The sequence below is a fragment of the Gracilinanus agilis genome, chromosome 3 (genome assembly GCF_016433145.1).
Source record: "Gracilinanus agilis isolate LMUSP501 chromosome 3, AgileGrace, whole genome shotgun sequence".
In the NCBI taxonomy this organism is placed as follows: domain Eukaryota; kingdom Metazoa; phylum Chordata; class Mammalia; order Didelphimorphia; family Didelphidae; genus Gracilinanus; species Gracilinanus agilis.
The window spans coordinates 209,840,922-209,866,123 of record NC_058132.1 but is presented as its reverse complement, the minus strand read 5'-3'; the positions used below and the strand labels follow the sequence as shown (position 1 = coordinate 209,866,123).

Below are 25,202 nucleotides of genomic sequence, written 5' to 3'. Positions count from 1 at the left end.
AAGGAAGGAAGGAAGGAAGGAAGGAAGGAAGGAAGGAAGGAAGGAAGGGAAAATTCTATTTCTATTTTATAGATGGTTAAATTGAGATTCAGAGATGCTAAATAACTTGTTACATAGCCAGTTAATATCAGTTACTATTTGAACAAAGAAACTCCATTTCGAGGATCCAGAAAACAATCATAGAATTCCAGAGTTGGAAGGGATCTGAGAGGTCACTAAGTCTTCCCATCTCCCAGAGTGATACATGAATCCATCCTTACCAAGTAATTCTACAACTCCTCCACTTGAAAAATCCAGAATCCTGCTCTCTCATCCTTGTCTTGTCACATCCATTTTTCTGTCACTGACAAGGTTTCTCTCTTTCAGTTTCCTGTTATGTCGGGACATGGGGGACTCATATGGAAATCAAAAAAGTGGCTGAGGAGAAAGTCACTTTGCCTTGTCATCATCAACTGGGGCACCAAGAAAGAGACACCTTGGATATCGAGTGGCTGCTAACAGGTCCTGATGGGAATCAAAAAGTGGTAAGCAAGCATACGCTTAAAGTTGACATTACTAGCAGGAGCCATTATTAGCCTGGATCCTGTCCCTTTTCCTTCATCCTTCTCCATCCTGGTGCCAAAGCCTTTAGCGGCACCTGTTTGTACTTAGCATGGTACAAAGTTGATTAAAAATAGCGATTGTCCCTGCTCCTTAGGAACTTACAACGTAAGACAAACTAATGATGCAGAGGGCACAGAGAATACTAGAGGAAGAACAACTATGTAAGTAGTCAAAAGAATTGATAGCATATTTGTGTCAAGGAGCAGAACATCTGGGAGGATGAGAGACAAGCTAGTTGTGGGACTTTTATATTGGGGGCAGCTAGATGGTGCAGTGCTGGACTTGGGGGTCAGAAAGAACTGAGTTTGAATCTTGCCTCAAACACTTATTTTGCCACCCTGGGAAAGCCCCTTAACTTAATCTCTCAGCCTCAGTTTCCTTATCTGTAAGATAAGGATAATAATAGCACTTGCCTCCCAGAATTGTTATGAAGATCAATGAGATAACATGTAAAAAACACTTTGCAAACTCTAAAGAGTTTCTATAAATGCTAGCTGTTATTATTTTGGGTTTTAAGGATTATGACGAACTATTAATTTTGTTCATCAGTTTGGGGCTATGGAAAAAAATTAATTCTTAGTATCTCAGAGGTTAAGATACCTCCCAGATCAACTGACCAAGATTCCCCTCTATGGCCATCCCCAACAAGTGGTCATCCAACTTTCTCTCAGACACTTCTACAGAAGGGGAATCTACTTCCTCTGGGACAGTTTGTTCCACTTTTTTGGATAGTTCTAATTGACAAAAGGTCCTTCCTCCCAACAGAAAGCTATAGTTTCCATTCATTGCCCCATCTGTCTTCTGGTATCAAAGAGAATAAGTCTAATCCCTCTTTCTAGAAGAGCTGTTTAAAAAAATCAAAGACTGCTCACCATGTCTCCCACCCCCAAGCCTTCTCTTCTCCAACCTAAATGTCCCCATTTCCTCAATGAGCCACATCTCTAACAGAAGTCTTGGTAATTGTTTCAAAGTGGAGTATGATCTCTTTCCTTTTTCCTAGTTATTACAACTGAGACTGATGATGTTGCTCACAAGGGAGAAACTGAGATGCTTTAAAGAAGAAGAAAAATCACTGTGTGACCCTGGGCAGGTCACTTGACCCCCATTGCCTACCCTTACCACTCTTCCACCTAGGAGCCAATACACAGAAGTTAAGGGCTTAAAAAAAAGGAAAAAAAAAAGAAAGAAAAATCAGCATGAATCATGTAACCATGTTAAAAATGAATATTAATAAATGTTTAAAATTAAAAAAAAAAAAGAAAAAAAGAAAAATCAGTTGTACCGGGTGGCTCAATGGGTTGAGAGCCAGGCCTAGAGACTAGGTTCAAATCTGGTCTCAGATACTTCCTAGCTGTGTGGCCCTGGGCAAGTCACTTAACCCCAGTTACTTAGCCCTTACTGCCCTTCTGCTTTGGAACCAATACACAGTATTGATTCTAAGGCGGAAGTAAGGGTTTAAAAAAAGAAAAAAAAATTAGTTTAAGCCATGCTGGACTTCTGGTGCCCACATTCCTGGAAACAGACCCATCTGCAGCCTATTCACTGAGGAGGCATCTGAGAGTCTGGGCCTGTCCTCACCAAGGATACAGAAAATGCAGGGAGGTCACCTGACCTGATGCAACTTTCATGGGCTGAATTTCACTATGACATTGAAGGCCTTATCAAGGCCTAACATCTATCAGAAGACAGAAATGTTTGAGGGGTTTTTTTTTTTGTTTGCTTGTTGTTGTTTTTTTTATTTTGTAGAAAAAGAAACTGGAGCACTCACAAGCATGGTGCTCAAGATAGGGTGGGATAAGTGAGGAAGACTCAGGATTTTGATTCCCAGGCCAATCCCCACTCCCACCCTCTCTTTTCTTTCTTTCTTTCTTTTCTTTTTTTTTTTTTTTAGACCCTTACCCTGGGTCTTGGAATCCTTACTGTGTACAACTGATTTTTCTTTTTTTCTTTTTTTTTTTTTAATTTTAAACATTTATTAATATTCATTTTTAACATGGTTACATGATTCATGCTGATTTTTCTTTCTTTTTTTTTCCTTTTTTTTAAGCCCTTAACTTCTGTGTATTGGCTCCAAGGCAGAAGAGTGGTAAGGGTAGGCAATGGGAGTTAAGTGACTTGTCCAAGGTTACACAGCTAGGAAGTGTTTGAGGTCAAATTTGAACCCAGGACCTCCTGTCTCTAGGCCTGGCTCTCAAACCACTGAGCTACCCAGCTGCGCCCCCCCCCCCCTTCAAACAGCTTATCCATGATTATCACCTGAAGGAACATTAGATTCTACCAAGATTAATGCGGATTTCTACTGATTTCTGAGAAACAACTTCCAAAAAGTTAATTTTTGCCTCTAGTCTATCTCCATCACTCTTTCCATTCCACCCACCAGAACCTTTATTAAAAGTGAAGGGGGGAGGGGGCAGCTGGGTAGCTCAGTGGATTGAGAGCCAGGCCTAGAGACGGGAGGTCCTAGGTTCAAATCCGGCCTCAGACACTTCCCAGCTGTGTGACCCTGGGCAAGTCACTTGACCCCTATTGCCTACCCTTACCACTCTTCCACCTATAAGTCAATACACACAGAAGTTAAGGGTTTTAAATTAAAAAAAAAAAAAAGGAAAAAGAAAAGTGAAGGAAGAATTCTCTAAAGGCTATAATCACATATTAAAAATGGCCATTTTCCTCTTCTGTTCTCTAAGAAATGCCTGAGAAACCTCTCTCAATGTCCACAATTACTTACCAATTACTCAGGGGCTGATTTGTCTTCCCCTCTCTGCTGATCTCTATTTTATTGCTCTTTCCCATCTCTATTCCTGGGTGGGAAGAGTGAATTAAAAGAACAGAAACTGAAATCAATATGTTTGGAGTTGAACAAGTCTAACCAAATCAATCCTTCAATATTTGTGGAATCTCTTTAAATAGACAGAGGAGAGACATGACATGGAGGAGGTTGGAACCATCAGCTAAAAGGAACATTTCTGGATAATCTGTGAATTCCCCTAATATATTCTGACCTCCAGAAGAGATAAATTTGGCTACAGTTAGAAAGTTAAAATATCAGTACAACTTGTGTCTACATTTCCCTGGAGCTCCTTCTCACAAAATGAAGTGAAACACTTTTTGGTCTCTGAACAGTTATGATAATGATAACTTTTTTTACAGAATCACAGGATCTGAGTTGGAGGAGCCTAATGGTCTACTCTATCCAGTTCAGTCCCTTCATTTTACAGATCCCCTTTTAGATACATGGACCTCTCAGGATTGTCTTGCTCTCATTAGGAAAGATTGTCTAGCAGCAGGGCAGGTGGAAATTGTAGCCTGTCAGCACACTATGTATGCTTTTTGCCCTGTGTGCCATAAGTTCCTCTTTTGTCTCCTTTTTCCCTTAGCTCGCCAGATTCATTAGGGCAAATTCCTAACCAAGATTTCCTTTCACCACTTCCCATTCCTTTCCCCCACCCTCAATGATCTCACTATACAATGTCCTGGCTTCAGCTTTGCCCTCATCTTAATCTCCTTTATATCTCAAAGACTTCCCAGTCTTTCCTCTATTAAGTTGTAAATTCCTAAAGAGAAGTGAATCACAGCTTTTTATTTCCCCTGGCCTAGTACCTGATTTTACACTTAGTAAGTTGTTAGTAACTAACTGATGAATTAAAGTCTTTCAGATGAAGGCAAGTTCTCTATCCATTCTACCACACTGCCTCTCGGTTTGGCTGGAAAAAGAGCCTAGCCAAGAGGAAATATTTAATACCTGTTGCCTGAATGAATGAGTATAGACAATTCTACAAAGAATTTTGGCTGTGAAGGAGAAAAGAGAAATAGGATGTTGGTCCCTTGATTAGGTGGTGAGGTTTCAATTCAATTTAATAATCATTTACAAAGTGCTTAGTGCAGTTAGTGTACTGTGCTAGGCGCTGAGATTACAAAGGCAAAGTAAAGAAACAATCCTTTGGGATAGGAGAGACTAGAAAATAGCCCTCCTTGGTTAAAGGGAAGTAATCTGTGAACAAATAGAAATGAAAGAAAGAGGGAATGTGATATAATTAAATTAAAAATTAAATTAAATTTTAAAAAATTAATTAAAAAGGACTAGATACATTCCTTGTTTTTATAATGTTTTAATACAGTTTACTCTCATTTCTCCTGTCTATGTCAATGTACTTTTTTTCTCTTAAAACTTCTGTTAGTTAGGGGCAGCTGGGTAGCTCAGTGGAGTGAGAGTCAGGCCTAGAGACAGGAAGTCCTAGGTTCAAACCCGGCCTCAGCCACTTCCCAGCTGTGTGACCCTGGGCAAGTCACTTGACCCCCATTGCCCACCCTTACCACTCTTCCCCCTATGAGACAATACACAGAAAAGTACAAGGGTTTAAAAAAAAAAAACAAAAAAAACTTCTGTTAGTTCTAAGACAAAAGAAACAAAAAGGACTAGTCAGTTGGAGTTATATAACTAGTCCTGGGATACACAGCTGGGAAGTATCTGAGGCCAAATTTGAACCCAAGCTCTCCTGACTCCAGGCTTGGTGCTTTATCTACCAACTGTGCTACCTCTCTACCCCTACATTAAAGTTTAGAAACTGTATTACATACATCATCTCTTTTGAGCCCATGAGGTAGATACATTAAATATCTACAAATGAGTCTCAGAGAGTTTAAGAGACTTGCCCAGTATTGCACAGCTATTAAATGTCAGAGAAGAAATTCAAACCTAGATTTCTCCCATGCTTTTTCCACTATTGACTTTCTGCTACACTGTGTTCACTTAGAAGAAAAAAGAAGCCCTAAGGGGATCCCCACACTTAAGGAAAGGGATAAGGAGGATGAAGACTAAGGAAAAGGGGCAGTCATTCAAAAAGAGGTAGAATGAGAGGAGAGCATTGTTACAGAAACCAAGGAAGCTGAGAATATCCAGTGTTATTGAACATTCTCTCATCCACATATACCATGTACCAGCCAAACTGGCCTAGTTCCCTGGACAGGATATTCCATCTTCCAACTCTGTGTCTGTTCACAGGCCATCTGTTCCTTAGCCTGGAATGTACTGCTCACCTCCCCCTGGTAGGATCCCTAGTTTCCTTCAAGGCTCAGCTCAAATGTCACTTCTCCCATGAGTCCTGTCCTGACCCCTACAAGTTGTTAGGTCCCTCCACTCTGAAATAACTTTGTGCGTATTTTTTATTTACTTCTCTGTGTTTATATTGTTTCCTCTCACTAGAATATAAGCTCCTAGAGAGTAGGGACTATTTAGTTTTTTTCTCAGAAGCATCCCTTGTATCTACTGCCAGGGCCTACTACCTAATAAGTAATGAATAAATGCTTGTTCAATGTTAAAGAAGATATTTCAGTTGTTTTTCAGACTGAGTCTTCATGACTCCATTTGGGTTTTCTTGGCAAATATACTAGAGTGGTTTGCCATTTCCTTCTCCAGCTCATTTGACAGATGATGAAACTGAGAACAACAGGGTTAAGTGACTTACCCAGGGTCACATAGCTAGTGAGTGTCTGGGTTTGAACTCTGGAAGATGCATCTTCCTGACTCTATGCCACCTATCTGTGCTCCCTTTTTCCCAGAAAATATAGTGATTGGTAATAATAATAATTTACCTTTATAATGCTTCTTAAGATTCATACAGTTTGTGCTTTACTCACAACAATCCTGTGAGATTTGCAGAAGAGGAAACTGATGTTCTGAAAGAAGAAACACCTTACCCATCATCACACAGTTTATAAATATCTGCTTTAAATGCGATATAAATCCCATGTTTCCTAATTTTCAGTTCTTGAGTCTGATACAGTGCAGCAGAAAGGTCAGGAACAATAAATACAGAGTGAGAAAGGCAGTAGTATCTGGCAATTGTTAGGTTACTGGTCACCTCAGAGAGAGAAGGAGGCTGAGCAGGGTGTGGGCCATGAGGAAATGGAAGCAAATTAGTGAAGCAGGCAGCACAGCAAATGGAAGCCTGAAGTCAGGAGGATCTGGGTTCAAATGTGACCTCAGATACTTCCTAGCTATTTGACCTTAGACAAGTCACTTAAACCTTTTTGCCTAGCTCTTGCTTTCTTCTGACTTAGAGTGGTTACTAAGACAGAAAGGGTTAAAAAAAAAAGAAAGTAAATTGCAGTTTTTATACATTTTTGCAGTGAAAGAAAGACAAAACCTTTCAGAGGATGACAAGTTTGGTGGATTTCATCTTTTTTCTTTTCTTTTCTTTTTTTTTAACCCTTACCTTCTGCCTTAGAATTATAATGGGGAATAACCAGGGAAGTTAACTAAATATTATCTGTGGGCTCACAATGGGGTGTGAGGGAGACAGGAATGTCAGAAAGCAGGACTAAACAAGGTAGAGAGACCAGGTTTAACTACTAAGGAGGTATCTGTTAACAGAAAATGGCAGTTAGGTCCTAACAGTCACTTTGCACCATCTAGGCAAGGGCCTATGGAACCAACAGGCAAATGGCAAGGGTTTATAACAATTTTAATTAAGGAAACAGTAGTAAAGGATGGGAATAGGGGTTTCTACACTTTCAGACTAAGGACAAACCACAGGGTCAGGAGAAGGACTTAACTACACTCATCTAAGACCTAAGCCAGGCAGGGCCCAGAGAATGGCAGGACTTGAGTGAGAATCCTCACAGCAGAGTCCAGAGATGTTATCAGGATGTCAGGAGCCAACTCCTCCATAACTGATGATCCAAAGTAGCCCAGTAGGGAGAGGAAGTCTGCAAGCTGTCCACCAGATCACAGGCCACTTCCCTACTCAGTGCTGTCTTGCAGGATTGATGTCCTCTGCTTTCAACCTTCACCACTCTCCAAGATCCCAGGGAATTGGGGTACAACACCACTAGCTCTGGGGTCTCCCAGGGAATCAGTTACTGCTTGTCCCAACCACCATGGAGTCTGTCTCAGAGAGCATAGCCACACTTCCTGCTTCCCCATTCCATTTGGAATTCTGTAGCCCTTCCTGTTAGGTCTCCTAACTAATTAAGTAATCCTCCTCACAACAGAATCAATACTGTATGGGTTCCAAGGCAGAAAAGTGGTAAGGGCTAGGCAATGGAGGTGAAGTGACTTGCCCAGGGTCACACAGTTTAGAAGTGTCTGAAGCCAGATTTGAACCTAGGACCTCCCATCTCTAGGCTTGGCTCTCCATCCACTGAGCCACCCAGTTGCCCCCTGTTTTTTCTCTTAATTGGCATAAGATAAGTTGACTAAGAGATACCTACAAAACCTTGAGAATTTCCCTTTTTTTTTTAATTATTCATGCAAATGTTCCATTCTACATACAACAGAGAACCAAGCATTAACTGTCATCCCTCTCTTGCTCTCTGGACCACTGTGGTACTAAATGTGATAACAGATGGAAAAGTGTTTGGAGACTGGATAAGTTGTTTACTTTGATGCTTGGCTAGGTCTGTGGTTTCATCATTAGGATTATTCACTCCACTGAAGCCTATCTGGTCCCATGCATTCTTCTTTCTCCCATCCAGCCACGCTGGGAGATGACCCCTTGTGCTTCTTTGGTTCCTTTGGGGGTCCCTGTAGAGAAGTCTATCTGTCCCTCTTTGGGTCCTCATTCCTGCTAGGCACCCCCCTTAGAAGCCCTCCACTTACACAGGTCAGCAATTGCCTATAAACCATCATTATAGGGAGCAGAGCTGTTCTCCCTCGGACAACAAACTTCTGATGAATGGCAAAATGAGATAGATGTAAGCCAGGAGCCAATGGCTCCAGAATGCTGTCTGGGAGAGACACTGCGGAACCAGTGCAGGGGGGTCACGGCAGAGATGGAGACTGAAAAAGCCACGAGAGGGCAAAGGGACCTGCATCCTGGGGCCGGGGCCACGTCCAGCCAGAGGGAGGGATGGGGCCAGGAAAGGAGGCGAATGCAGAGCAGCCGGCTTCTAGCTAGACTCTTCCAATCCAAAGGAAGGGAGAGGCAAAAATTGGTGTCTTTCTGTCTCTGCCCGATGTCGGTCTCCTCGATCCTCTGTCTGGCTTCCCAGGGGGAGGATGTGGAAGGCCACACCACTCACCCCTGCCCTCTCCCTTCTACAGGTGATCACCTACTCCAGCCGCCAGGTCTATAATAATTTGACTGAGGAGCAGAAGGGGCGCGTAGCCTTTGCTGCCAACTTCCTGGGGGGAGATGCCTCCCTGCAGATCGAGCCCCTGAAGCCCAGCGATGAGGGCCAATACACCTGCAAAGTGAAGAATTCGGGGCACTATGAGTGGAACCATGTCAACTTGAAAGTCCTGGGTAAGACAGACAGACGCCCTAAGGGAAGCAGGGGCTGAACGGACCGCCCAGCCACATGCTCCATCCTGGTCCAGCATTTCTTGGGTCCTTCCATTCTGGGGCAGTGCCAGGGCTCTGACTTTCAGCCTGGGTCTCTAGTCTACCTCCAGATCTCCAAGTAGGAACTCAGTAAACTTTTCCGTGAAGACGAAGGCTTCTGTTTTTTAACCACCACTCAGGAAAGAAAATTAATCATTCTCTTTGCAACACATTCTTCTATTTAAGAATTTTTAAGGGAATGAATGTGATTCCTTAGGTTTAATAGAAATCTCACACCAATCTTCCCTAAGCCCACAGAATCCATTTCTATGTATTATATATTTTTTAAGGATAGCTAATCTATATAATTATCCCCATCATGTATATTTACCTATGACTGTTTTCATCATTCCTGAAATCCTACTCAATTGATTCTTTTATTTAAATCATAGAATCTAATTGTTAGAAAGGACCTCAGAGGTCAAAGTATGGTAAAAAGAGTGCTATTTGGAGTTAAATTATCTGGGTTCTAATCTGAGATCTGATACTTACTATTTGTATAATTTTGGGCAAGTCATTTAATGTCTCTGGGCCTTGGTTTTTACATCCATAAAAAGAAAGCTGGACTAGGCTATGCTTAGGAGATTTTTTTCTTTTCTTTTCTTTTTTTTTTTTTTTTTTAATCTTTACCTTCTGTCTTAGAATTGATGCTATGTGTTTATTCCAAGGCAGAAGAGCAGTAAGGGCTAGGAGATCTGGGTTAAGAGACTTGCCCAGGGTCAGACAGCTAGGGAGTATCTGAGGCCACATTTGAACCCAGAACCTCCTGTCTCTGGGCCTGCCACCTTACTGCCCCTATGCCTATGAGCTCTTAAGGTCCCCTCGGTCACATGCAATAGAGCCAGGATTTACACCCAGGTCCCAGGATACCAAGTTCAGCTTTCCATTCACTGCATCACAATGCATGGCATTGCCCTCTGAAGCCAAACAGAACAAATCTAATCCTTTTTCACATAAAAACCTTTCAAATACTAGGAGATGGCTCTCATGCATCGAATGTCTTCTCTTCTCTAACCATCTCCAGTGTCTTCAACTAGTCTTCAGATGCCATGATTTTGAGGCCCTTCAGCCTCCTGGGCACCCAGCACTACGCCTTCCCCAGTTTACCAATGTCCATCCTAAAACATGGCACCCATGCACTAACTTCTCTGACAAGCAAAGTGTATTTTCCTTCCTAAGTCTGGACACCATTCCTTCTCTTGATGAAGTCAAGAGGCATATTAGGTAGGCAAGTAGTTGGCATGATAGATAGGGTGCCAGGCCTAAAATCAGGAAGGCCTGGGTTCAAATTTGGCCTCAGATACTTCCTAGCTATGTGACCCTGGGCAAGATACTTCACCTTGTTTGCATAGCCCTTGCCTTTAAAGCTGATACTAAGACAAGAAAGTGAGGCTTAAAAAAAACCCCTCATATTTAGGTGTTTGAGACATTATAACAAATATAATTCATCTTAAGCTTACACTCTAGATTTATTTTTTTAATTTGAAATTTTTTATTTCATTAATTAATTTAGAATATTTTTCCACGTTTACATGATTCATGTTCTTTCCCTCCCCTCCTATAGCCAACAAGTAATTCCACTGAGTTTTACATGTGTCATTGATCAAGACCTATTGCCATATTATTGCTATTTGCACTGGGTGCTCCTTCAGAGTCAATATCCCCAATTATATCCCCATCCACCCATGTGATCAGGCAGTTGTTTTTCTTCTGTGTTTCTGCTCCCACGGTTCCCTCTGGATATGGGTAGTGTTTTCTCATAAGTCCCTCAGAATTGTCCTGTATCATCGCATTGCTGATAGTAGAGAAGTCCATCATGTTCGATTGTACCACAGTGTATCTGTCACTGTGTATAAGGTTCTTCTGGTTTGTACTCTAGATTTAAAAAATAAAAACTAAGGTCCTTTTCAGATAAAATGTCTAGCCAGGTCTTTACATTTTTGATTTTATATTTTGTGAAGATTAGTTTGAACCCAAGTGTAAAACCTTACATTGGTCCTACTTTGATTAGATTTGATCTATTTTTTTTGTTTCTTTGTTTTTGATTTTTTGGTTTTGTTCTGTTCGTTCTAGATTTTGGAGGGATCCTAATTCTGTCATCCAACCAATTCATGATCCATTCTCTTCTCCAAATCCTATTCCCCAAATATTGTGACATTTCCAAACTGGAGGCTATTATCTGAGGTCATTTATCAAAATTGTGAACAGTTCGAGCTAAACACAGCTCCCTGGGTCACTCTCATGAGACCTCCTCCCAAACTGACTTACAGTCCTTAATAACTGCTCTTTGGGTCTAATCATTCACCCATTTCCAAACACTTCAAAGGGCTATTTGCTATTGTCTAACCCAAATGTCTCCATGTCATCCACAGGCACAGCATGGAAGACTGTCAAAGGGTTGGCCAGAATCTGTTTAAACTCTCTTTGTCATTTCTTGGTCAACCAGTCTAGATATAGATACCCAGTTAAAAAAAGAAAATGAGAGAGAGAGAGAGAGAGAGACAGACAGAGAGAGAGAGAGAGAGACAGAGAGAGAGAGAGAGAGAGAGAGACGGGGAAAGGGAAAAGGAAAGGGAGAGGGAGAGAGAGAGATAGAGAGGAGAGGGTGGGAGACAGGGAGGGAGGGAAAGAGAGAGAGAGAGGGACAGGGAGAGGGAGAGAGAGAGAGAGAGAAACTGGGTGGCTCAGTGGGTGGAGAGCCAGGTCTGGAGACCTGAGGTCCTGGGTTCAAATATGACCTCAGACACTTCCCAGCTGTGTGACCCTGGGCAAATCACTTTATCCCTGTTGCTTAGCCTTTATTGCTCTTCTGCTTTAGAACCAATACATTGTATTGATTCTAATACATAAGGTTTGTTTGTTTTTTTAATTAATAAATAAATAATCCTTATAACCCCACCCCACCCAGCCCCACACAAAGTCCACACTATACAAATTGTTTCCTGGTAGTTATGGGGCCAATCCTGCAAACCATCAATTATCCTATAACACCCGGCTCCCTCCTCACTAAAGATGGGGGGTTCAGCTTTTGTAGAATGAAACTGTCCAGGGGAAAAAAATACATGATGGTCTGTGTGGGTTTGTGTTGCCCTGCCCCCTTTGGGGACCAGAGCCCATGACGCTGAGGGCCATCATAACAAAAATAGCAAGTATTTATGGAGCACCCTTAAGTTGACAAATCCCTTTGCAAATGCGATTTTATTTTATCCTTACAACAACACTGGCGGGTGGGTGCTATCCCTTCACAAATGGAGAAGCAGCAGCCTTGGAACCCCTGATTCCCGCCTAGTGTGCCCATCCAGCGGCCCCACCAGGGAACCTGAAGGTGGCCACTTTTTTCAAATGCCCTCAAGTCCTCAGGAGCTTTGGGGCAGAGATCCCAGCAGACTCATGATCCCCCACTCTCTAAACCCTTAGATTTGTCCCCCCCTTAGCCAGCCACAGACCCTGTAGAGATTGAGCCATTTTATCCGTGGTTCAGTGGCTGCTCCCAGCCCAAGCCCGCACCCTATTCAATAGCAGGCCACAAGCCAAAGGGGCTGCAGGATGGGGGAGCCGGGCGGTGGGGGGCGGGGAGGGAGTCTAAGGTGCAGGCGCACCCACAAACTTGGCAGCTCCACGAGATGGTGTTCATTTCCTTTCCCTTCAGCATGTTTTCCATTTTTATCTCCTGACTAATCAAGTTGGTAGAAGATAAACACTCAAAAGAATAAGAAACTGTTATGTTTCATATTCCTACAATAGATGATTAATTCTTAATTCCTTCATGAAATGTAAATAGTGGAAGATCACCCTTGCTCTTTCCCAACCTCTCCATAGAGAAAGCAACGGATGCCTAAGGAGAGGACAAATGACTTATCCAAGACCACAGAGCAAGTTAGTGCTTAAATAGTGCAGCTTCCACCTAAGCATACTGAGTTTAATAAATTACTTTTTCCACCTGCTGGAGAGCAAACCTCTAAAAGTCCAGCAGCCACTTACTAGATTAAAAATTTATCTCGGCTCGAGCCCTTTGGCTCTGCTGAAAGCAGTTTGGTGTTTCCTTTTGTTTCTTTCTCTTTTTTTCCAAAGGGATGACTGTGTGAACCAGGTGACTGAACCACTGAACAGAGAAGGAAAATTCCCCTCTTAACACCTGGAGTCTAGTGTGCCCGTCTCGGAGTTTTAAGAATTAAGGAACATAAAAATTGTTTTTACATGAAATAAGAAAAAATAAGCTATTTTTCAAGAATTAAGAAAAAGGAAGAATTAAATTCAAATTAAGAAAAAGGAAGAATTAAATTCAAATTAAGAAAAAGGAAGAATTAAATTCAAATACTCATGAAATAATTAATTTGCCTTTTATTATCTATGTGGAGAGTCAAGCACTTCTTTTCAGGTTTGAAAATGGCCGGGAATTACATAAATACTAAAAGATCAGGGCAGATAAGGGCCAACAGATTTAAAAGAACTTTAGCCCCTCCCAGAAGGGGAAGCTTCTCAGACTTCTTTTGACATTCAGTCCTTTTTATATACATGCAGGCCTTCAGTCAAAAACACCCCCTTGGAGCTATTTGTAAACCCAATTATCTTGAACCCAGGAATACAGGAAAGGAGGTAGTTAGAAGGGGCCGAGCTACCGACTAGTCAGCTAGCAATTAAACTTAAAAACAAGCATTTTCTCACTACACTGCCTAAGCCCCGATCTCTTTTCTTTATGACTCATACAACCCCGATAAAAGCTCATTTGTAGAATGACTTAAAGTGCCTTACACATATTATTATATTTGTTTCTTACAAAAACCCTTGGAGTTGTTTATATGGGTCTAGGATTTGCAGGTTTGGCTTTAAAAGATTACTACAAAAATGAATAATATGGAAATAGGTATTGAGTGGTACTTCCCGAATAACCCAGTGGAATGGCTTGTCAGCTCTGGGAGTGGGAGGGAAGAGGGGAGGGAGAGAACATGAATCATGGAACCACGGAAAAATATTTTAAAAATTAAAAAAAAATGTTTAAAACAAAACCCTGTGAGGTTGGTGCTCCTTTTATCCTCATTTTATAGATGAGGAAAGTGAAGCTTAAGAGAGCTTCCTAGAGCCACACAGCTCTTGTCTGAGGAGGGATCCCAACCAAGTTCAGTCATTTATTTTTTAAACCCTTACCTTCCGTCTTAGCATCAAGACTGTGTATTGGTTCTAAGGCAGAAGAGCGGTAAGGACTGGGCAATGGGGGTGAAGTGACTTGCCCAGGGTCACACAGCTAGGAAGTGTCTGAAGCCACATTTGAAACCAGTGTTGTGGGGTTACAACTAGATGTTGTGGGCTGTAAAGGTGAACCCTTGGGTTCGGGAAGGATACCTTTTGCAAGAATACAAGACTCCAAATCTTAGCTTAAAAGTAAAAAGAGAAATTTATTAATTTGGAAAGTAATTGAGAATGGCCAGGAGGATAGGAAGGTGGAAGAGCAAGATGGGGAGCTGCTCTTTGGGAGGACAGCATGGATGGAAAAGCTGTTCCTCAGAGGACATCAATTCTGGAGGGTTTATAGTCTTTACAACAGTGGAGACAGGACTCTAGCGTGGTAAACACTCAGGCATTCCATGGGGAGTTTGGTCATCTGACCAGGTCTGCCTGAAGGCGTGGGGGTGACCCTCATATTTTGGGGGACAGATGGATGTCTGAGATACAATTCAGTGATATCCAGGAGGCCTTTGTCTCTGTCCATCTAAAGGATGATCCAAGGAGGATAATCCTCTCAGGGTCTTACAGGAGTTATCAGATGTTTTGGGTTAGGAGTTGTTGACTTTGGAAAAAACACAGAACTATTAAATCGTCAGAAAAGCCACTCTTTAACTAAGGACCGAGGTCACAGGGCTGAGTAGGCCTCTCCTCAGAGCTGCCCATGCAGGGCCCGAGGCTAGGACTTGGAATGCTCTGGGCCCTGATCCCAGGGAGTGACACCGGCAAGAGGACGACTCCAAGGGACAAAAGAAATTGGGAAACCTCTACCTTTTGGGAAGATCCAGGGGCAAGGAAAGATGATGGACAGGACCAAACTGACCGGATTCCATCCAGCTGGGGAAAGGAATCCTAGCCAGAGGCCAGGGTGTCAGGGAAGGGGCTACGGACAAAGGATACTAAAAGGATGGTCCCTGCCCCCATGTGTCTTCCCGGGAAAGGGCCTCAGATTCCAGGGAAGACAGCCTAAGACAAAAGAATATTTAGCATTTACCCTGGGGTCCATTATTCAGTCTGCAGCTGCTAGTCAGAGATTCCCTTCACGGTGGATTCCTTCCGGAACGAGGAAGAGATACGAGCTTTGGGGGTCTCCAACTCACAAGCCAAATCTAAAACTTGGGGTTCATCAGATCCCACCAGGCCACAAGCCTGGGGTCTCTAGATTCCACGTCGACACTCTAAAGGGTCTCTGATACCAGGGGAGACCGCCTAAGACCGAGTACTGAGCATCTGCTTAGCCCCACCTAACTGGGATTGTCCGTTCCTTTAGGGTCCATTATTTGGTCTGAAACTGCCAGCCTGAGATTCCCTTCAGGGTGGATTCTCACGAGAATAGGGAACAAGTCCAAGCTTTGGGGTCTCCAACTTTCAAGCTAGTCCTAAAACTTGGGATCCATCAGATCTTACTAGGCTACAAGTTTGGGGTTTCTAGGTTCCATGTCGACAATACTTTTTTTTTATTTTTAAATTTAAAAAAAATTTTTAAACCTTTAACTTCTGTGTATTGTCTCATAGGTGGAAGAGTGGTAAGGGTGGGCAATGGGGGTCAAGTGACTTGCCCAGGGTCACGCAGCTGGGAAGTTCGACGATACTTTTAAAAAAAATGTTTGATATGGTTTTATTTGGGGACACCCATGCACATCCACCTGAGCTTCTGTTGACCACAGATTGACTTAAAATGTCTCCCTTTGGCCAGATAAAACCAGATAGTGCTGGTTTACCTCCCCTTTAATTAGTTCTGTTAAATGATTGCTGAATTTTCTGCCAGACACAAATTATTACTCTCCTGGGTTGGGCTTTTAATTCTGTGGTTGTTAATAATAGGTATTTCTCTAAGCAAATGTACAAAAGTCGTAGCTTTTTTTTTTTTTTAAATAGAATTTATTCCCAGGTATCTCAGCCCCTCTCTCCCTTTCCCCTGCCAGAGAAGGTAAGACCTGACAAAAAGAGATATAGGTAGCAGAGGCCACAGTTTTGGGATTGGGAAGGGGGGGGGGCCTAGTCCAATCCCTCATTTTACAGAGGGGGAAACTGACCCAGTGTGACTTCCAGTTTGGTCAGTTACCCTAATGGCCAACTCGGGAATCCTAGTTCATCTGTAAAATTAAATTCTATGATTCTTCCTGTTCAGGGCGGCCCAAAGCTATTTTCTGTGTGGTAGTTGGAAGCCATCTTTCTTTCAGGGTGTCTTCCTTTCTCTTACATGGTCCCTGGTTCAGTTGGAGGAGGAGAGGAAGAGCTGGCTCTCTCTCTTTCCACTTATTCACCCATGTACGTGGGAGGAGTCCTGCCTCATCATCACAGGAGCTCATCAATCTGTTCATTTAGGAGGCAGATCTGATCTCCTAGGGAAGATCTCTTAAGACTTGGTCAGAGGGTTGACTGGAATAATGCTTTGAAAGGGAAAACCTTATTGAAAAGGTTTTATCTTATTAAAATTAAGATTAAAGGGATATACTAGGATGTTTTAATAATCCCAAGGACTACATTTTTCAAATGTATGCTGTACAATGAAACATGTAAACCCCAGTGGAATTGTGCATTGGCTAAGGGGGTGTTTGGGGAGAGGGAAAGAACACGAAACACATAACTGTGGGAAAATATTCAAAAATTTTAAAAATCAAATCAAATCAAATGTATGCTGTAGGGCTGTATGTAAAAAATGGGGAAAAAAATGCTTAGTAAAAACTGGATTTATCAGGATTCTTATCTACCACTCCCCTCCATCCCTAGCATTTTATCTAATCTGCTCCCTTTTGATGTATGGAAGTATTTAGATTAGGTAGCTAGGTAGAGGTGGATAGAACCATAGGCCTAGAGTCAGGAAGACCTAAATTCAAATCCAGCTTCTGACTTTTACTAGTTGTGTGATCTTGGCTGGGCGAGTCACTTAACCCTGTTTGCCTCAGTTTCTTCATCTTGTTAACTTGGCACAGAATTACCAAAGTAGTCAGAAAAACTACTGTTTAATCAAGATAGGGATAAATCCAATATTTGGCCCTTTACTCAAGAGTCTGGTGCTGAAACTTTTACAGGGTCTACACCCTGGACTATGGAGACATCATCCCTGGGAGTGCCCCCACACTAGATGACAACTCTGAGGAACAAAGGAATTTGGGGGGCCTATATACCATTTGGGGAGCTCCAGGGGTGGGGAAAAGATGATTGACATGACCATAGCTACGAGGAAATGGGAGTGTTCAAACTAAACTGACTGGATATGATCCAGTTTGGGAAAGGAATTGTAGCCAGAGGCTAGTAGGGGGTCAGGGAAGGGGCTACCTAGGGAGGATACTGAAAGGATGGTTCCGGCCCAGGTGTGGATCTTCCTGGGAAAGGGTCTCTGATATAACAGGGAAGGCTACTACCTAAGACAAAAAAAGGTTCTTGGCACATGCTTAGTCCCACCTAACTGGGATCTCTTTCCCTTTGGGTCCATTGTTCAGTCTGAAACTGCTAGCCTGAGATTCCCTTCAGGATGAATGTTCAGGGAACTGAGAACTAAGACAAGCTTTGGGGTCTCCAGCTTACAAGCTAGTCCTAAAACTTGGGGTTCATTGGATCTCACTAGGCTACAAGTTTACAGTTTCTAGATTCCATGTTGACAATCTATAAAATGACCAAGAGAAGAAAGTACAAACTACTCCAGCATCTTTGCCAGGAAAATCCCAAATGGGGTTACAAAGAACTGGCCCAGACTAAAATGGCACAACAATAACAAAAAGAATCAACTAAGGGGGCAGCTGGGTAGCTCAGTGGAGTGAGAGTCAGGCCTAGAGACAGGAGGTCCTAGGTTCAAACCTCGGCCTCAGCCACTTCCCAGCTGTGTGACCCTGGGCAAGTCACTTGACCCCCATTGCCCACCCTTACCAATCTTCCACCTATGAGACAATACACCGAAGTACAAGGGTTAAAAAAAAAAAAAAAAAAAAAAAAGAATCAACTAGCTGCTCTACATAGGGCAGAATGAGCCATCTGTCTAGTTAGCAGATATCTGGATGAATGAAGTTTTCTATTGCTTCCACATTAGGCTATTATGCCAGGATATTATGATCAGTTTTTTCAAACTCTTCGTGTATTTTCTCCAGTTGTCCAGGTGGTCTGTTGTTTACTTACTCCAATGACAAATATGAATACAATTTCTTGCTTCATTTATTCTCCTCCCCCCATTTGTTTTACTAGACTTCCTCTGGTTTTTTAATTACTCTACATGAGTATATCCTTTTAATCTACAATGCCATTGCCCCTACCTCAAAGAATGAATTAAGAAATTTTAATGAATAAAATTAAAATTAAAAACCTTATTTGGGGGGCAGCTGGGTAGCTCAGTGTGGATTGAGAGTCAGGCCTAGAGACTGGAGGTCCTGGGTTCAAATATGACCTCAGACACTTCCCAGCTGTGTGACCCTGGGCAAGTCACTTGACCCCCATTGCCTACCCTTACCACTCTTCTGCCTTGGAGCCAATAGATACAAAGTATTGACTGCAAGACGGAAGGTAAGGGTTTAAAAAAAAAAAAAACCTTATTTGGCTTTTCTTTCAAAGCTTTACTCCAGTCAAAGCTCCCTTCTCTTCACATATTAGTGATAGGTAAGAGATCAAATCTGCCTCTTTTATTTTAGGCACTCTGGGTCACCCTACTTGTTACCTATACTCTAAGTCTTTGTGTATTTATGTATAGATGTCTGACTCCACGGGTTTTATAGTTGGCTACTTTCTCAAATGACTGCCTCCTCCAAGTACCTCTATCTATATTCTTTTTGTAATTGGCAGTTTTATCTCCTTTGTAGTCCTTTTCCCTTTTATCTTTTATTTTAAAGCCCCTTAGACTGGATAAGACTACTCACAAAGGGCAGCTAAATGGCTCAGTGGATAGAGAGCCACTCTGGGAAGATCTGGGTTCAAATTTGATCTCAGATACTTTCTAGCTGAATGACCCTAGGCCAGCCACTTAACCCTGATTGCCTAATCCTTAATCTCTCATCTGTCTTGGAACTAATTATGAGTATCAATTCCAAGAGAGAAGGTAAGGGTTTAAAAAAAAAAGACTACAGGCAAATATATTTTTGTCTACCTTCCTCCAGTGCATTTCCCCAAGAGTTTGTCATTTCTTTATTTTAATTGTCATCCAAAAATCACAACTAGCCCAAACATGGAACTAAACCTTAGTATTCTTAGATGGTTTCTCTTTTGCCTCTTTCTGTATCCCCAACATTTAGCTCAGATCTTCATACGTGGTGTTTAAAGTTAACTGAAAGCATTACCCTCTCCCCAGTTGAGTTGACCACATAGAGAAAACAAGTTTATCTAAACTGGCTCATTTTCAGTGACTTTCTGGGCTCTGAGCAAGGAAAGCTGGGAGGTGAGAGACACATGGGGAAGGAAAGGGAGGGAGAACAGCTTCATGGGAGTTTCATAGCCTGGCTGGGCTCCATGCCAGATGGACCGAGGAATCCCAGAGGCTGAGCCTTTGGGATCTCAGGTGGCTAACTGATGGTTGTTTTTATGATGCCAGTGAAACCCTCTAAACCTAAATGTGAGCTAGAAGGAGTGCTGACCGAGGGAGGGGACCTGACCCTGCAGTGCGAGTCATCTTCAGGCACAAAACCTATTCTGTACCACTGGCAGCGCATCAAGGAAAAGGAGGGAGAAGATGAGCACCTGCCCCCCAAATCACGGGTTGGTAAGTCACCTTTCTGCTTTCCCATCCGGCTAGCAGACTGAGTGTAGGGCTGCACGTCAAGCAAACTAGATTCCAAATCTGTATTTGCCAGTAGTTCACTGTATGAACTGGAATAAGTTGCAGGTAATCAATTATTCCATCTATAAAATGGACATATTTTAGCTGGCCCCTTTCTTCTTCATGAAAGTGGTATGTGATATTTGGGGGCAAAATGGTGCAGTGGAAAGAACCCTGGACTTGTTGACAGAAAACCTGGGTTCAAATTACAAATCTGCTTAAATTATGTAATTCTATTCTAACAGATGATTAATAATATGGTATCTAATATTTACTATAATTACATAATTATGACATGTAAAATGACATCTACCATTTGTATAGAGTTTTAAGGTTTGCAAAGCATTTCATGTACATTACACAGAACCCCATGAAGTAGGCGATATTGTTCTCCCCCTTTGCCAGTATACGAATTGGTTCAGAGATGTTGCAACATGCCTAGGCTTATAAAGCTATTAAGTGTCTTTGGACAGGATTTGAATTCTAGTCTTTCTGCTCCCAAGTCCAGCCCTCTATCCGTTCTCCCACATAGCTGCCTTACATTAGGAATATTGAAATGGAGATTAATAACCCTTATCCTACTTTCTTAGGTTATTATGAGGAATTTTCCTTGTAAACAATAAAACTCTGTAAACTTAAATTATTTTTATTGGAAGGAAAGAACAATCCAAGTCGTTCTTAAAAAAATTTTTTTACAAAAAGCATTTAACTAAACAAATGCATAAAAAGGATTTTGTGCAAAAGCATCAACTCTACACTGTTTACAATTTGTTTGAAAATATATAAATAATTATATATGTACACTAACTAACATCAACATCCTGTGCTTTTTGAGCTCCCTTTGAATGTGCTTTACTTAAGACTTTTTTTCCTCTTGATTTTGTAGCTGTTAGTCTTATTGCATCTTGTTTGGTATTCTCTAAAAGCCCCCCATCCTCAGCTAATTTTAGGAATACACCTAAAATTAAAATGCCCCTCAGTTTCTTCCTGTGGCTTAATAACTAACTTTATTGCTCATTCAATCAACTTAGATTTAATAGCTCCTAATGTGCCCACAGGGCTCAAGTGCCAACTAGATAGCCTTGAACCTGCCTCTGAAGAACTTCAAATCTGTCTTTCTGTTTTGTGTTAAGACTATGAAAACCCTGGGCGTGTTTTGCTGCAGAATCTCACTCTGTCTTCTTCTGGACTGTATCAGTGCACAGCAGGCAATGAGGCGGGGAAGGAAAGCTGTGTGATTCGAGTGACAGTGCAGTGTGAGTACTGGGGGGGCAGTGGAAGCTGTGTGAGGAGGAACTAGGGGGAGACCGCAGCTGAGGGGGGGAAGTCTTGCTCCCCTGAGTCTCTACAACAAGGACAGTGTTTCAGGGACAGATGTTCTGAGCATGATTAACCAGGTCAAGATCAAAGCTTTGTTTCCCAGAATCATTTCATCATTTCCTAGGTGACCTGGGAAGATGAATTCTACTAAGCTGAGAGTATACTTGCAAACAAGGGTGAAAATTTAACAGCCTATCAGATTATTTAGTAGCCTGTCTATCCTTCCCCAGGAGGACCCCAGGGAGTCAAATAAAGACAACTGACATTCTTTATTTTTTGGCTGGCTTATACCACTACCCATTCCAGACAAGAATGTTTTGTTTTGTTTTTCACAAAGATGTCCCCATTGATTGTTGATGGGGGGAATGGAATGGACTGGAAGGGTGAGAAAAAAATATATTTGGTGTTTTTTTTTTAACTAAAACATACACATTTGTCTTAGAACGAATACTAAGTGAGGCAACTAAATATCTCAGTGGATTGAGAGCCAGGCCTTAGAGACAGGAGGTCCTAGGTTCAAATCTGGCCTTAGACATTTTGTAGCTGTGTGACCCTGGGCAAGTCACTAAACCTCCATTGCCTACCGCTTACTGCTCTTCAGACCAATATTCAGTATTGATTCTAAGACAAGAAGATAATTAAAAAAAAAAAAGAAATAATACCAAGACAGAAAGTAAAAAAAAAAAATTAATCCTTTACCTTCTTACTTTCTGTCTTTTTACTCCTATCCCCAAGCCTGGCTCTCTATCCACTCAGCCATTTAGCTGCCCCTACTTTTTTTTTTTAAGAATATGTGAGGATGTAAGATGACCCCATGGACATAGGGAATCTAACTGCTACAAATAAGTCTTGAAAGTATTTGAAGGCATATGGGAAACTGAACCCTCTAAAAGGAATGACAGACATTTCAGCGTGTAAGGCAAAATTCTTGGTTCACAGTCTCCAAACCCAAACTACGTAATAGATAGAGTCTGCCTTGAACACTTCATTTAACTTCTGGAAGCCTCTGTTTTCACATTATTAAGTGGAAATAATAAATCTCAACCTATCTACCCCTACAAAATTGTTGTGAATAAAGTACCTTGTATACTAAAGAGCATGATATAAATATAGGCCATCATTACTATTTATTACTATTATCATTATTGTTGTTAGGCTAGATATAGAAATTTTAAGGCTCTGAGTATAAGTTGGGGAAGAGAAATATGAAAAAATTGAGTGAGCTCCCAGGCCAACCTGCATCCTACATTTCCCCTCCTAAAACTCCCTGAGTCTAAGCTATGCACTCCCATTTTTATTTTTTTTTTTTATAGGAGGAAGGAGAGAAAAGAAAGAACAAGAAGGGGAAAGGGTATAAACAGAAAGTTATTCATTTTCCAGTCCCTGAAGCAGTGGTTCCAGAGTTCAGTTTTTTAATTATCCTGATTCCAAAAATATAGACAATGCTAGTGACCCACCCCAAAAAGGATGATGGTGGGTGTTTCATACTGAGAAGGGGAACACCATAATTTTGCCTAGTGTGTATGGGGGGGGGGGGGATAGGTTCGAAATGTCTGGCTTTCTCAGCTCATATCCAGTTCTGATTCTGCTTTCCGAGGAAACAGATGTGCAGAGCATCGGCATGGTTGCCGGTGCAGTAACAGGTATGGTGGCTGGAGCCCTGCTGATTTTCCTCTTGATATGGTTGCTCATCCGAAGGAAAGACAAAAAAAGATATGAAGAAGAAGAGAGACCCAATGAAATAAGGTAAAAAAAAAAATACCTCAAACCCTTTCTAGGGCTTTCACATCTTTTGCTGGTTAAAAAAAAAGGCCTCTCAGTCACCCTGGCTTACTACCTCCCAGTTATCCACTGCCCTAGCCCCCCACCCCACCCCACCCCATCCAGGCAGTTACCTTCTGCTTAGTGGATTTGCCCTCCCTAGCATCTCTCAAACACGTCTCATTCTCAGTATTCACTTTACTACAACTTGGTTCGGGACCTCTCCTCTGGATTATTATAGATCTCTGCTGCCCCGTCTCCCTGCTTCTAGACTTTCTTCACTCAGACCCATCCTTGGCATAGATGCCAAACACTTGTCAGACCCTGGCACTGCCCTTCTCAAGGAGGTTCTCAAGGATCCAATAAAACTGGGAACAACTAGATGGCAGCAGGCCTGGAGGTGGGAGAACTTGGGTTCAAATCTGGCCTCAGACTCTTCCCAGCTGTGTGACCTTGGGCAAGTCACTTCACCCCTGGCTCTTGCTGCTCTTTTGTCTTAGAACTGATACTAAAGGTTTTTTAAAAATAGGAAATATACAATATTCTTAGCAGAATCCAATCAGCCCCATTTAGGCTCCATATAGAGATACAGCCTTGCTTACGGATTACTTTTCTCAGTTTTTGTTTTTTCTTCTCTTTTCCTATTTGTTTCTTATCAAGATTTCCAACTAGACCTCTTCTGATCTCTTTCCATTCTCTCCAAGACACACACTTATAAATGTGTAGGCACCCTCACCCTTTCCTCAATAGAAAGCCATCCCCTCTAACGTCCCTAACACTATATACAAAGCCCTCCATCCTCCAATAACCCTTTTTAGAGCCCAGCCCACAACCAGCCCCCCTGAGCGGGAAGCAGGCTGAAGATTCCTCTCCCCTCCCACACTGCCCAGTTTCAGGCCCTCCTCTCCAAAAGCTTGTGGGGAGGTCGTTTCCATTCCAGTCCGCCCTCTACTGACCGGTCAAACTCATCTCCCCAAAATGCTTGCCTCATCAAGTCACTCCCTCTATTAAATAAACTTAAATGGCTTCCTGTTACCTCTACCATAGAATAGAAATATCCCGTTTGGCTTCTAAAGGCCCTCAGAACCCAGCGTCTTCCTCCCTTTCCAGACTGGTGATACCTGACACCTCTCTGGATACTAGGAGATCCGATGACACCAGCCTTCTTTTTAAACCCTTTCTTGCCTTAGGGCTTAGGATCTATACAGTCAAAGATGGCCATTAATACAGTTCCAAGGCAGAAGAGCAGTAAGGGCTAGGCAGTGGGGGCAGTGCAGCCCCCTCGTTGCTGTTTCTTAAACTGGACATGCAGGCTTCTGATGAGGCTCCGGACTCTGGCCCTCCTGTCTCTGCCTCCCCAGAGGCTTAGCTAAATTCCCACCTTCTAGAGAAGCCTTTCCTGATCCCTCCCAATGCTAGCGACTCCTCTCCGGGCAGATCTGGGGCCTGTCCTGGTTCCCGTTTCTATCTTGCTCGGCCTTTGCCTCCCTCAAGAGGCTGGGAGCCCTGGAAACCAGGGAAGGGCTGTTCTTTCCGTGCTGGCCTTTCTTGGTACGTCAGCACTTCGCTTGGCACTTGCCTGGTGCCTGGTGCCTGGTGGCCGGCTTTGGGAAGAGCGCCTCTGCAGGAGGCTTCCGGGGGCCAGCTTTAATGCCCTCTCATTTCGTCCCCAGAGAAGACGCCGAGGCGCCCAAAGCCCGACTAGTGAAACCGAGCTCCTCCTCGTCCGGCTCCCGGAGTTCCCGCTCTGGCTCCTCCTCCACTCGCTCGACAGCCAATAGTGCCTCCCGCAGCCAGAGGACGCTGTCCAGCGAGGCTGCGCCGCAGCCGGGGGCCGCCTCCCACCCCTACAGTCTGGTGGGGTCGGAAACAAGAGCCCCCGAGCCAAAGAAAGGCCATCACGCTACCCTGTCCAAAGTGGGGGCCCTACCCAGCACGGTCCCTAGTCAGAGCCGAGCCTTCCAAACTGTCTGAGCGGGGATGGACCCCTCCCGTACTCTCCCGATGGCCAGAGCCCCGGGGTCCTCCTGCTTCCCTGGAGCCTACGCACAGGCCGCCCAGCCCTTTCAGGGGAGGGGAGAGGTCCGGGAATGAAGACTTACTGTGCAGGACATGCCCGGATGAGGACTTTGTTTGAACAGGGCATCAAGCAGGGTTGAGGTGCGAACTGAGAAACCTACAAAGAGGCAGTTAGGCTGAAATGAGCAGGAGAAGCGTGTTCCTACCTGTCTCTT

At 42.9% G+C, this 25,202-nt stretch overlaps 1 protein-coding gene across 1 annotated transcript; it reads left to right on the top strand.

Annotated features, from left to right (window-relative positions):
- The first annotated feature begins 182 nt into the window (after positions 1 to 182).
- On the top strand, positions 183 to 24,942 carry LOC123239140 (CXADR like membrane protein). Its single transcript, XM_044666411.1, has 7 exons — positions 183 to 263; positions 367 to 524; positions 8,648 to 8,849; positions 19,663 to 19,830; positions 21,021 to 21,143; positions 22,812 to 22,953; positions 24,642 to 24,942. The coding sequence occupies exons 1-7, from the start codon at positions 245 to 247 to the stop codon at positions 24,940 to 24,942; spliced, it is 1,113 nt and encodes a 370-aa protein (XP_044522346.1). The 5' UTR covers positions 183 to 244.
- Positions 24,943 to 25,202: the final 260 nt, after the last annotated feature.

What these genes read in the sequence shown, in the direction of transcription:
- LOC123239140 (XM_044666411.1), top strand. An exon ending in GCCCCCCAAATCACGGGTTG is followed by an intron (nt 19,831 to 21,020) that starts GTAAGTCACCTT and finishes TTTTGTGTTAAG; the next exon opens with ACTATGAAAACCCTGGGCGT. An exon ending in GAGAGACCCAATGAAATAAG is followed by an intron (nt 22,954 to 24,641) that starts GTAAAAAAAAAA and finishes TTTCGTCCCCAG; the next exon opens with AGAAGACGCCGAGGCGCCCA.